General features: G+C 42.2%; 1 protein-coding gene across 1 annotated transcript in view; it reads right to left on the reverse strand.

The window, feature by feature from the left end:
- Positions 1-14313, reverse strand: part of LOC105007000 (protein disulfide-isomerase TMX3) — a 55234-nt gene that overhangs the window by 21824 nt on the left and 19097 nt on the right. Inside the window, exons 10-11 of the mRNA XM_010865750.4 lie at positions 8749-8847; positions 7926-7983 (exon numbers count right to left, since the gene is read on the reverse strand). Of these exons, the coding sequence (XP_010864052.1) occupies positions 7926-7983; positions 8749-8847 (157 nt within the window). The remainder of the gene's footprint in view (positions 1-7925; positions 7984-8748; positions 8848-14313) is intronic.

Here is a 14313-nt window from a genome sequence, read left to right on the forward strand (position 1 = left end):
TCAAATGACTGAACTTAGATTACGTTAGATTCAGCGTTTTAATATTATGAAATCTTTATTAAAGCAAATTATTAATATTACTTATTGCATTTATAGGCTTTAAGTATTTGCTGAGAGAGCAGAATGTTTATTTCTCAAGCCACTTACAAGTGTTTCAGTGGCTGAGAATGGAACTGAGTGAAAGTTAAATACTGGATGAGTAGAAGCTATTAACTATAACTGCTGCTGAATGTCACTCACACAAATGTTTGATAATCTTTAAGTAGACTAGGCTATCTATTGTCGCCTAATATGACTTAAGAAAAAAGATTAATCAAAGCATAACACAAAGTCAATTAAAGTCTGGGATATCACTCTGACCAGGAAGAATAAGTGATTGTAAATCAATGTTACCTGTTTTGGTGCAAATTAAAGTGAAAACATGTGCACTAGAGGCAACAGTAAGACAACCCCCAAAAAGGGAATGGTTTTGCAGGTGGTGGTCACACATTATTACCCATGATGTATTACATTATTGAGGTATAGTACAGTTGTATAGTAAGAATAATTAAAACATTTGATCACACTAATAATGAACAGCTTGTTTGAACTGTTTAAGATTGAGACAGAAAAAAGACTTATGTGTCCTACAGTATCTTAATTTGTCCCATTATGAGCTTCAATTTACATGCAGTGTGAATAGGAACTCAGAATAAAGTTAAAACTATTAACTATAAAATGGTCCTGCTTCTTGCATCCAATTAACAAACATTTTAATTGTAAAGCCCCCATGCTGACCTTTCAACACTGTCTAATAAATCCATGTTTTTTTATATAACTCACAGATATTATTTAGAATTTATTTCCTGGAGCCATTTGGCCACGAATTTAAATACTCGGTCTAAACATTCACAAGACAGCGACAAGTACATCGCGAGGCTCAGCGTCTACCCAGTTTTTGCAAATGATCAGTAATTTAACAGTTCTAAGCTCATTCACTCAGTACAGCCCAGCATACACTCCATACAGCCGACAATAAATTCTGGACATTGGAGCACAATGAACAGAAAGTTTTCGACAACTTCCAACAGAGATTGTGAAGACGCCCTGGGAGATGCTATTCACTTCACCGATTGGATGTGCCCGGAGGCGGCATCGCAAACAATGGTGTGGGAAGCATGGAGGCACCCGGGATAGACTGCTAGCCCCCGATCGACCTTTACTACCTCGACTTTTCCTCGCTAACGTATGGTCACTGGCGAACAAAATTGATAAAATACAACTAAGAATCATCTCATAAAACTGGTTTATGGATTGCAGCATCATGATTTTCTCTGAAATGTTTTCAGAGCAGATCGGACCGAGGAGGAGGGCTGTGCATTTATGTACACAAATATGGTGTACAAACACTAACTTAATCGGGAGTCATTGCTTAACCAATCTGGAGTACCTCATGATTAGATGCAGGCCTTTTTAATTGCCTCAGAAGTTTATATCAATTGCTGTTATGGCAGTCTACATACCCCCAAATGCTAATGCTAAACTAGCAATGAAAGAACTGCAAACTGCCATTAGCAAACAGCAACCCGGATGGTGTTTTTGTGATTGCAGGGGATTTCAACCATTCAAATCTGAAAACAGTTTTCACCCAAATGTCTCTTGCCCCACCAGAGGAGACAATACACAAGGCCATGTGTACACAAACATTCCGTGGGTTTACAAAGCCATTCCACTCCCCCACCTGGGACAGTCTGATCCTCTTTCACTATTACTACTTCCAAAGTATTTACCGCTCATTAAACAAGTGAAACCATCAGTGAGGACAGTCAAAGTGTGGCCAGAGAGGTCACACTCACTACAGCACCAGTTTCAACACAGACTAGAGTTTGTTTGCCACTCAAGCCACCCTAGACTCCCATACGGACATTGAAGCATATGCTTCCTCCGTTCTGGATTACATCAACATCTGCACCAACAATGGGGGCCTAAAGCTTATCCAGGACGAACCAAAAAAGACCAAACTGCGGATAGAGGAGCACTTCAGCAACAACTCCAAACCCTGACGCATGTGGCATGGCATCCAAGCCATCACAGACTATCAGCCAACGAACCCTACCACACACAGCCAGCGACGTCTCAATCACTGATGAGTTAAACAGGTTCTATGCGGGCTTTGACGGGGACAACAAATAGCTTAAAAGCTGAACTCCCCGCAGACAACTGCCCCCTCAGACTGTCCACCACAGATGTGTCATCTGCACTGAACAGGGTGAATGGACGCAAGGCTGCTGGTCCTGATGGCGTCCCTGGGCGTGTGCTCAGAGCATGTGCTGGGCAGCTGGCCGATGTCTTTACTGACATTTTCAACCTGTCACTGTCCCAACGTGCTTCAAGACCATAACCATTGTGCCAGGGCCGAAGCAGTCGACCACGTGTAACCTGAATGATTTACGACCGGTTGCACTCACACCCACAATCATGAAGTGTTTTGAAAGACTGGATCTGGCCCACCTTAAGTCCTGCCTCCCCCCAACACTGGATCCCTACCAATTTGCCTACCGGTCAAACAGGTCTACAGAGGACTCCATCTGAGCCTTCTCCTGTACTCCCTCTTCACCCACGACTGCGTTCCTGTACACAGTTCCAACACCCTCGTCGAGTTTGCAGATGATACCACCGTGGTATGCCTGATCAGTGACAATGACAAGTCAGCCTACCGGGAGGAGGTCAAGTGCCTGATGGCATGGTGCACTGATAACAACCTGGCCCTCGAAGCAAAGAACAACCAAGGAGCTCATTGAGGATTACAGTATATCTAAAGGCTGCAGACACGCCCCAGTTCTCATCGATGGTACTGAGGTGGAGCATGTGTCCAGGTTCAAATTCCTGGGTGTCCATCTCTGAGGACCTCTCCTGGACCCTCAACACCTCAGCCCTAGTCAAAAAGGTGCAACATTGCCTGTACTTTTTGAGGAGTCTGAAGAAAGCCTGCCAGTCTTCAAAGATCCTTGTGAACTTCTACCGCTGCACAGTCGAGAGCATTCTGACAAACTGCACCACGGTGTGGTTTAGTGGTTGCTCCATAGCCGACCGGAAGGCCCTACAACGGGTGGTGAAAAGCGCCCAGCACATCACTGGTGCCCAGCTTCCTGCCATCATAGACCTCCAGCGCAAGCGGTGTCTGTTCAGGGTGCGCGGGATCATCATGGACCCTTCACATCCATGCCACACACTGTTTGCCCTCCTACCATCAGGCAAGCGGTACAGGTCTCTCCGATCTCGCACCAGCAGACTCCGGAATAATCTACTGTAACCCTGCTGAACTCTGTGACCCATCACTAACCATATCCCCACCCCAGTTCTCAGGGACCTTGTTGCACTGCTCCCATTGTACTACTGGACTCTGAGAGTGCCTTGCAAAAATAGTTTTCAGTTATTACAGGTACGTGTCTAACTCGGGAACCTCACTGCTGCTATCCCTGCATTCCAGTAGCAGATGCACCTTGCACATTCAGTTTGCCTCTTTGCACATTTAGTATTGCTATCAGGCTTGCATTTTTACAGTTGTTACATACACATGACTACATCAGGGACCTCATTGCTGCTATCTCTGCATCCCAATTGCCATCTGTACCTGCACAACAATTATCCTCACTTGCAACATACACTATACTTAATATTAGTCATTTTTTGCCCTCCTCTATTTGCCTTAATGGCACATATAGTACTGCCATTTGTAATGTACTTGTACAGTTCAATGACAAAGTTGAATCTAACCTAAATGCTTGGGCACAAGGGAACCAATTTAAATTTACATAGATAGTCCTGATTGCCCTATAGGGTGTTATATAGATCCGTCACTATTGTATACTCAGGAAAATGGTTATTTGTCTATTATGAGCTTGTGTGGTCATGATCTGGGCCAAAGATTCCTTCCCAAGTTAACAGGCTGCACTTTTGACACAAAAAGCACATAACCATAAATACCCTACCATGCAAAACAGCAGTAACTGCTAATTTGATGAAAAGTGAGTAACATTTGATTCAGTACATACATACTTTATTATAATGACAAATATCCTGTCTTCACTGTGTTTGCTTATGGAGATAATGGACAGTCGGCTTGGCAATAACTTCAAAACGTTACAATGAAAACAAGTAAAAAGGCAGTTGCTGGCATCTTTTACCTCAGGTGCTGCCCATTTCCTTGGTTTCACCTGCCATGCTAATATTATGATTTGCCTTGGTAGTACAGACTGTTTGTTGCTGATATAGTGGTCAACAAATACAAAACTAACATATACATAAATTAATGTACACCGATCAGCCATAACATTATGACCACCAGCCTAATATTGTGTGGGCCCCGTTTTGCCATCTAAACAGCCCTGACCCATTAAGGCATGGACTCCACTAGACCTCTGAAGGTGTGCTGTGGTATCTGGCACCAAGACATTAGATCCTATAAGTCCTGTAAGTTGCAAGGTAGGGCCCCTATGGATTGGACCTGTTTGTCCAGCACATCCCACATATGCTCGATTGGATTGAGATCTGGGAAATGCTCAGGTTCCCATTGTAGATGCTTTCGGCAGGGGTCAGCATGGGCACCCTGACTGGTCTGCCGCTACGCAGCCCCATATGCAACAAACAGCAATGCACTGTGTGTTCTGAGACCTTTCTATCAGTACCAGCATTAACTTTTTCATCAATTTGATCTACAGTAGCTCGCCTGTTGGATCGTACCACATGGGCCAGCCTTCGCTCCCTACATGCATCAATGAGCCTTGGTCCAGTCGTCGGTTCACCGCTTTTCCTTCTTTGGACCACTTTTGATAGGTACTGACCACTGCAGACCAGGAACACAACCCCAATGCTGCAATTTTGGAGATGCTCTGACCCAGTCGTCTAGCCATCACAACTTGGCCCTGGTCAAATTCACTCAGATCCTTACGCTTGCACATTTTGCCTGCTTCTAACACACCAACTTCCGAGGACAGAATGTTCGCTTGCTGACTGATATATCCTACCAACTGACAGGGGCCATGATAACGAGATCATCAGTGTTATTCACTTCATCTGTCAGTGGTTGGCTGATCGGTGAAATATATATATTTTTCCTGGAAACATTTAATTGGTATACCAAACCAGAATGCCTGTAAACGGAGGCAAAGGTCATTTAAAAGGTCAAGTTCAATTTGAACTCAACATTTTAGAGTACAATGAATGAAACCACATTTCCATTGACATACTTATGAAAAACCCAGCTAGAAAATAAACAAAGATTTAAAGCCCTTTTTCTCAGTTTCATTGTGTAATCAGTTACAGCCTTCTCGCTTGATAAGGCAAGTAAATATTTCTTATGGATATATATTTGTTATTTCAGCATAAAAGTCTGGCAATATATGTAGTAGTTAAGTGCATTGACACTTTAAAATGTTCATTACAATTGGTTAAAGCCTCATACCAATAGAAATGTAGATTTTGACCTGAAAGGACAGAGCTTACCCATGATGTTGTAGAAGATTTTCCATTTATAGGTCATCATTATTGTCAAATATATAAAATATCTGGCTTCAAAATGGCCTATGCATTTCCTTATGTGATGTTGTGTACATTATTTTCAGCCTACGTTTCACTTCAGGATTTGGTTTTATTTTGAATGTTCCCAAACACCAGAATGGCAATGTATATTATACAGAAACACTTTTCAGACTTGTGCTTGACAGACAGCTTTTTGCTGTAGGCTATACTTGTTGTATTGCCATGGAGGAAATTTTAATGTGATGGTAAAAGACTTTTGCGTTTTTTACCATCACATTACCATAATCTACTGGATAAATTGGCCTTTTCACTATTTTTACTAATCTTAATACATATACTACTGTTCAAAAGTTTGGGGTCACTTAGAAATGTCCTTGTATTTGAAAGAAAAGCTCATTTTTCCAATTGAAATAACATCATATTGATCAGAAATACAGAAGACATTGTTAATGTTGTAAATGACTTGTAGCTGGAAATCGATGATTTCAATGGAATACCTGCATACAGGGGCCCATTATCATCAACTATCAGTCCTGTGTTCTATCCAAGTATTTTAAAAAGAGATTTAAAAAAATGTATTTGATCATTAGAAAATCCTTTTGTGATTATATTAGCACAGCTGAAAATTGTTGTGCTGATTAAAGAAGAAATAATATTAGCCTTCTCTAGACTAGTTCAGTATGTTCAGGATCAGCGATTGTGGGTTCGATTACAGGCTCAAAACCTCCAGAAACAAATAATGTTTTTCTGAAACTCATACATAAGTGTCTAGTTTGAGAAACAGATACCTCACAGGTCCTCAACTGGCTGCTTCATGAAATAGAATCTGCAAAACTCCAGTCTCAATGTCAACAGTGAATGCCTAACTCTGGATGAGCTGCAAAGAAAAAGCCATTCCTCAGACAAGGCAATAAAAAGAAAAGATTAAGATGGGTAAAATAACACAGAGTGGACAGAAGAACTCTGCCTAGAAGGCCAGCACCCCGGGGTCACCCCTTCAATATTGACATTGAGACTGGTGTTTTGCAAGGTACAATTAAATCTGTGAGGCTCAACTGGCTCTTGCTCAGTTGTGCACTGGGGCATCCTACTCCTCTTTCTATACTGGTTAGAGACAGTTTTCTGTGTTCTGTGAAGGGAATATTACACATAATTTTACGAGATCTTCAGTTTCTTGGCAATTTCTCGCATGGTATAGCATTCATTTCTCAGAACAAGAATACACTGACCAGTTTCAGAAGAAAATTATTTGTTTCTGGACATTTTGAATGTTTATTGTTCAAAATATATTTTTATACAAAACTGTGCTTGAGATTTTCCCCATTTGAAACGTTCTTGTGAGTCCGTCCACCAGTTTGCATTGACTCACTTTAGACAGTCTCGGTTGTTTCCTCCCATCCTAAACCCTCTCAGTCTCCATGTGGACTTGCTAATACTATTCCAGTCTCAATCAGAAAACGTCTTGTTCAGTTAAATTCAGTCTTGTCACGTTAGTGTTGTCCCTTTAACCTATAGTATACATATACTACTGACTTCTTGCTAATAAAATGTACACAAACCACATGTGGCTAACGTTAGCTATTAGTGGGTAAAACTGGTTGGCAGGTAGCCAACGAGTATTCAGGAACACAACTTTTTTTATAGCAAAATATCCCATCAATTCTATTAATACAATGTCAATCTCTCTAATCTCATCCCAATACCAGGCTCAATTTGCACACATAGAATTTGACAGAAGAGAGATGCTTGGTGAACAGGAGTAGACTACATACAATTTCAATGAACCTGATAAAACCATGAGCACGAGCCAGTGTCATAGTGACTTAACAACTTCTAATTGCAACAAAGGATAAATAGCACAACTTTTCAAAACTTTGTCTGTAGTCAAGTCATGCACCTAAGGCCATGGAATTACACGCATTTGATATAATTAGATAAAAACAAAAGAGCTGCCTGCAGTGAAAAGCTCTTTCCAAAAACCTCATGTCCAGCCACGTCAGTGAAAACTTCAGACAGAGAAACAAATGTCTCCTCTCGTTTTAGTCAAGCAAAATTAATACATATTTTGTAACATTAGTTTTTCAGAATTTAATTAGCCGGTCATTATTTTGTCTATTGCCACTGACGAATTAGTGTTTAACAAATATTCACCCATTTTGTTGACAAAATTAACAATGACATGTTCACGCTATTATATAACAGGTCCATCAATTATTCCTTCAGTCAAGCCAATTTCTCAACTACAGTATACCAATCACTATCAATACTACTGCCATCATTACTACTGCAATCACTGCTACGACTATATTCAAAACCATAAATGCTTAAAACACTCTAGCGAGTATACAATACAGGGTTTTCTTCAGGAAATTGTCTTTTCTAGTTTACCAATGTTCTTTTGTTACCTGCCACTCTCCTCTGTTGGGTCCTTCTCGTTGATGACTGCAATCGCCACCAATTTGCCTGTAGAGGGGGAGCGAGGGAGAGATAAATCACATTCACACAAGACGGAAGGAGAGGAGGAGGCAGGACAATAGTCTAGAGATAAACGGCATTGGGAGATGCATCAAATTGCTACAGAATCAGCTTAAAGAAAGGAGCAACTGAGGTCTCTATCCAATCCGTCGGCATTCTGTGTTGTGTGACTTGGTGGTTTTCTCTCAATTTTCCTAGAGAACAAGTGGTCAGTCACTGGCGGGGGTTTTATTTCGATGCCGCAGCAGGACAAAACAAGATGGACTCATACAAAAAAAGAACAAGAACAAACAGAGATAAAAGTTAAGAGGGGTACACATGTACTGTTGTTCTGTGCACTCGTTTGTGAATTGGCGCACAAAGGAAGCCCACGTTTGGGAATAGAGAGAGAACTACTCTGCCCTCTGCTGGTCCAGCAGCATTACTGCCAGCAGACTTGGACACCGTTGTGGACAGTGTAACACCAATCCCAGAAATCGACCCCTCCTGACTCCCCTTGTGTAATTGCAGAGATTGGAGTGGTGTTGATTTATATAAGCAATGGCCTGATATGGGACCAGATATGTTCCCTTCCTCACTGTCTCACCCATATACCTGTCTTCATCTCTCCCTACTACTGCCCTGTCATTTGAAAAGTCGACATATCTTATCAGACGGCAAGTTGGTGATGACTCGTTCGATCTAAGGTTTCATTTGGGACTTTGGGAAATGGCTGTGTGTACATTTTTGTTCTGGTACTATTGGCTACTGTACCTGTTTCTCCCAACTCATAGAGGGTGAAGCCGTCGATCTGCAGATAGCTCCGAAATCGCTCTTTGTTAACCCAGGAGGACAAGCTGCCATCTGTGTACTCTGTGGATACAGAAAATAACTTGGCAGCTCAGGGACAAATATCGGGCATTGGTAATAAGTTCTATTTTGCTGAGAATGTTTCGATTGACTATGGATGCGTGGTTGAGCAGTAGAAGGTCAGACTAATGATTTACATTATAGCTGTTGATATTTGCTACGTGAAGAACACAAGTGTGCCACACACACACGCACACAGACGCGCGCACACGCACACAGACGCGCGCACACGCACAGACACACGCACATGAGAGCAGAGGTCATGTAAGAATCTGCTATTGGATTAGGGTTCTGCCAGATGTTTCTCTATGTTTTAAGTGGGGGGAAGTGGAAAGGAAGGATATTTGGGAGCGAAAGAGAGACATTGAGAGAGACTGGGCTGCATCAAGGTTGTCACGCTGTGAGTAGGGTATGACGGAAACATCGTGAACCAAATGGTAATTTTGGTGAAGCCAAAATTTTAAAAACGAACAACAGACTGCAGCTGCTCTTTATGTATTTTAAAAGAGTCTGATTCTTGAGATGGCAAAAACAGATGTCAAATCCTCCTGAATTCCTTCTATTGTGGCATTTGGCAGAATGATCTCCACCCTCTCATCCAACCTCATTAGCCAAATGTTGGGTTCCTGTACACAACCAGATTGGTGAGGGACTCACAATGAAAGCAAAAAGCAGTCAGTCTCTGGGTCCTTTTCCATTTGACATTGCATGCACAGCTCCTATGACACATTAAAACAGCAATGACAAATTGTCAAATTCAATTACGACTTTATTCAGACTTTGTGCACCAACTACCATAGATTTTTCAACCCAGACATCTGGAACAGATGTGCAAGGAGACAATAATGTCTCTCCTTTGCATCATGTCTCCCACAAGAAAACGTGAGCAGCGTGCAAGCAGAAAAGCTTGACCAAACAGTCCTCCCTGAGAGAGAAGAAGAAGCCAGGCGCAGGGATTAAATAATTGATGTCAAATGTATTGCAAGACCCCATTATGAAATGCTAATACTTGAACAGGAACTGTTTGTGAGACGCCGGCTGGTTTAAGAGAAATAGGCATAACGTTATACATAGGACACAACCCTCAGAACAAGATAGCGGACTGTAACATGGGACATGAGCGGTGAGCACCAGTCTAGACAGCAATCCACCATCTTTTACTACGGAGCAATGCTGTTGTAATATGTACAGAATGTGGTCTGGCATTGTCTTGCTGAAATAAGCAAGGGCTTCCCTGAAAATGCTGGCAGCACATGTTGCTCCAAAACCTATAAATATTGTTTAGCATTATGTGCACTAATGCACCCCCATACCATCATGGATGCTGGCTTTTGAACTGCATGCTGATGAGAAGCCAGATGGTCCCTCTCCTCTTCAATCCTGAGGACACAGTGTCCATAATTCTTAAAAACATTTTAAAAATGTATTTGTCAGCCCACAGGACAGTTTTCCACTTCGCCTCAGTCCATCTTAAATTAGCTCAGGCCCAGAGAAGGTGGCAGCGTTTCTGGATCTTGTTTATATATGGTTTCTTCTTTGCATAGTAGAGTTTAAACATGCATTTGTGGATGCAGAGTACTGTGTTCACAGACATTGGTTTTCTGAAATGTTCCTGAGCCCATGCAGTGATGTCCGCTACAGAATCGTCTCTGTTTTTAATTGAGTGCTGAAGATCACGGCCATCCAATATTAGTTGTCATTTTTTCATTGCATTACACAACAACTTATTTGTTGCCCATGTCCTAGCTTTTTTTAAACGTCTTGTTGGCATCCAATTTAAAAGGTGCATATATTTTTCAAGAAACAATAACATTTCGCAGTTTCAACAGTTGATAAGCTGTCTTTGTACTATTTTATATTGAATATAGGGTTTAAATGATTTGCACATCATTTCTTTCGGTTTTTCTTAACTTTTTTGGAAACAAGGATGTATGTGCTGCGTAGACATGTAACAGTGACTCATCTCAATGCAGTTACATATTACACTGTGGGAATGTGTCCTCGTAGCTCTCTGAGCTAAAGTGCTGAGTCAGACGTGGGCAGACTGACACTCCAAGAAGTTCTCTCCGCAGATGTTTGGCCTTTATAGACAGTAGGGAGCGGCCTCAAAAGTTACTTCTCTCTCCCAACCGAAGCGGTGGGGGGAGTCGGAGAGATACCTAGTGCAAGAGAAAGGGTAGGCCCACATGCTGGGTCCATCAGCCTGAAGACTGGGCCCTGTTCACCTTGAAACAAATTAGCCGGCACCTAGCGCGCGTTCCGGCTTGGCTCGAACCCTGTAATCTCCATACACACCAGTGCGAGCCTGTCAGCCTGCAGTCCACACAACAGGAGGGGTAAAGGGAGAGACGGCGGGAGGTAGATAAAACAGACCGCCGTGTGGGTGGAGAGGAGAAGGGAGAGAGGGAGCGAGCCGGCATCCATAGTTTGAAAGAGATGCAGCTATGACATAATGCCTGGTACGAGTGAATGGTGGATTGCCGTTGAGACGAAAGCAGTCTGAGACGGGTCGTGTTAAGGACATGCCTACCCGGGCAAATGACAGCACAGCAAGTCAAGATGAGATCAAAAGGATGGTTTCCCCCGACCAGTGTAATAGGGATTTCTGACATGGCCACGTACTGCAATGTTACATTGTGATACCTGATATGACAGATACCGTGCACAGCAACTTCATCCACAATTAGGTTGGCCTTAATGGGAGTGGCCATTCAGTTCTAGGGAAATTACATTACTGAATAAAATACAGTTACTTCGGAAAGTATTCAGACTTGTTAATTCTCTCCATATTGTGTTGTGTTAGTCTGAATTGAAAATTGATTCAATGAAAAAAAGTGTGATTAATCAAAGCACAAAACCCCATTATGGATAAAATGAAAACAAAAAAAGAAATGTTTGCGAATTTATTGGAATGTTAAAAAACTTAAATATCTTTTGTACATACAGTGGATATAAAAAGTCTATACACCCCTGTTAAAATGCCAGGTTTTTGCGATGTAAAAGAATGAGACAAAGATAAATCATCTCAGACATTTTTTCACTTTTAATGTGACCTATAATGTGAACAATTCAATTGAAAAACAAACTGAAATCTTTGAGGGGGAAAAAATGAAAACCTTACAATAACCTGGTTGCATAAGTGTGCACACCCATAAACTAATACTTTGTTGAAGCACCTTTCGATTTCTAGTTAACAAAGGCCAAGTTTGACACCTCAATCTACCAGAATTCTGCTCACATTTGACTGTGGTTTCTGAGAACGAGATTGTGTTTTACATCCATTCTCACTTGCCAAATTAGGAATTGAAGTGTTACAGTCCTTAAGAGCAGGGTAAACCCCTGAGGTCATCTATCCAACACAAACATTGAGGCCTATTCGCCGTTGCCTCGCAATGATAATATCACAGAAACATTTGCAAAACTAATTTTCCTTTGGTACAGGGCTCCCGGGCTGTAGGCCGATATCATAAACCTCACCACATAACTGGCTATATAACCATAAAGCTACTAAAATGTTCAGCCAAGCGAGACATTACTGATATGAACTCATTACCAGCATGCTATATAATATAAATAAAAAAAAGCTCAGCTTTAACAAGGGCATGGAAAAAAAGAAATTGAAAGGGTATTTGGAGAGAAGCATTCAAAAATAAGACGACACAATGAGCAAACAATTACTCCCTACCTTAAATTTGAGCCTTCATTATAAGCATGTTGAAGTCTATCAACTATAAATTTCAATGCAATCTGGCTCTCTTATGCAACAATTCTGTCTACGAGTCAAAATGTGTCTCTGTCACAACATACTGTACACGTTATACAGGCTGTCATGTTGTCAAAAGTCCGGTAGAACTTCCTCAAACTGCAAATTTGGAGCAGCTAAGTGGTTAAAAATGGATGAAACTCTGTACTTGCATTCACTGAGGGCATTCATGCTCCAAAATGGACTGCTGTGCGGTTTGTAACGCAGCAAGACGATCAGAGCTTGACGGCACTATGTCAAAAGGCGTTTTACACAAAGTGGATGGTTGCTGTATTTGGAATTGCTGAGTGAGAATACTCTGGGGGGTTTTTGGCTGTGCAGCCCATCTCCAATTCCGGCGCTTAGTGTGCAAACAGGAACGAACACAAACCACTAAAAGTATGTGACCGAGTCCACAGATCCAAAATGCCCATGGCTATTCATAACACTAATAAAACCCTGAGCAAATGATGATGTATTAGTCAAATACTGGATTTGAAGCTGATAAATGTTATTACTTCATGCATTTTGTCCGATGCAAATGCCTAGCGACTTAAGTAGCACGGCGATATCCCGGGCGCGTCCCAAAATGACAACCAGTTTCCTATATAGTGCACAACTCAAGCGAAGAAGCTGCGTGCTGCATAGCACAAAGGCAGGGTCAGAGAAGCATTTGGTCCACAACCCAAAGTGGGCTGTAAAAGTGTGTGGTGGAGCGCCAGACAGAATGGGAACGTTTATCCCGTTTGACAGCGGAGCGGAAACTCTCTCTCCACACTCTGTGAGCAAACATCATTCCAGTGGCCTCTCAGCAGCACTGCTGTAGTTGCACAGCCCAGAGGAGCCAGGGCCCCTGATGGCTGGACTCCCAAACCAGAACCATGCTGAGGACGACTCAGGTAATATGGGTTAAACGTATTTAACTGGCTTGATGCAAAGCTTCCGTGTAGGTCATGATAGGGATTAGGGCCTTTCACTAAGAAGCATTGAGCGATGTTGTTCTGACAATCTAATTAGTTTTAACGTGATTTGTCTGTTCGAATTGTATTATCAATATTGTTTTTGTCCTTCAGTTGTTATGGAAGAAACAGTTGCCTAAAATGTTTTTTGTGTGCAGAGTATTTGTTCACAGAAACGGCCCCAGCTTCAAACAAAAAGGTTGTCCAACTGCCCCCTGCCACCACCCATATTTCCAACAGACAAAATGAAGTGCAGAATGTAACATATATATAAAAATAGAAATAAAAATCCATTTGAGCAATGAAAAGGTGTTATCTATTCCAGAACCACTCAAGTATTCCAGGCTAGTAAGATAACCTTGCTGCATGCTGTGAAAAAGCCAATCAACTGTCATATCTTGTTGCTCCAGCTCTGATTTCCCTAGCTTATCTCCAACCGTAACCATGGCGATGCTAGCCATACAGAACATCCTCGTTATCAGGCTCCTGGAAGACTCGATGGAGTGCGGCGTGTTCGTGGTGACCGTCTGTTGCGGAGAACGGCGTCTGCTGGACTTCTGGTGGCGAAGGCCCCCCTTCCGCAACAGTCAGGTTGAACAGATTGACATGCAGGGTCTTGCTGGGCCAGGCCCAAACCAGGAGCTGGATTTTGTTCTGCGGGCACTTCACAGGGCACCCGGACTCCCCAACCACCACTACTGGGGCCCCTTTGTGGTGGGACTGTGCATGGATGCGCTGCTCTTTCGTTTTCGCCTCCCTGTCAAAGCG

The sequence above is a fragment of the Esox lucius genome, chromosome 21 (assembly GCF_011004845.1).
Source record: "Esox lucius isolate fEsoLuc1 chromosome 21, fEsoLuc1.pri, whole genome shotgun sequence".
NCBI classification, from domain to species: Eukaryota; Metazoa; Chordata; class Actinopteri; order Esociformes; family Esocidae; genus Esox; species Esox lucius.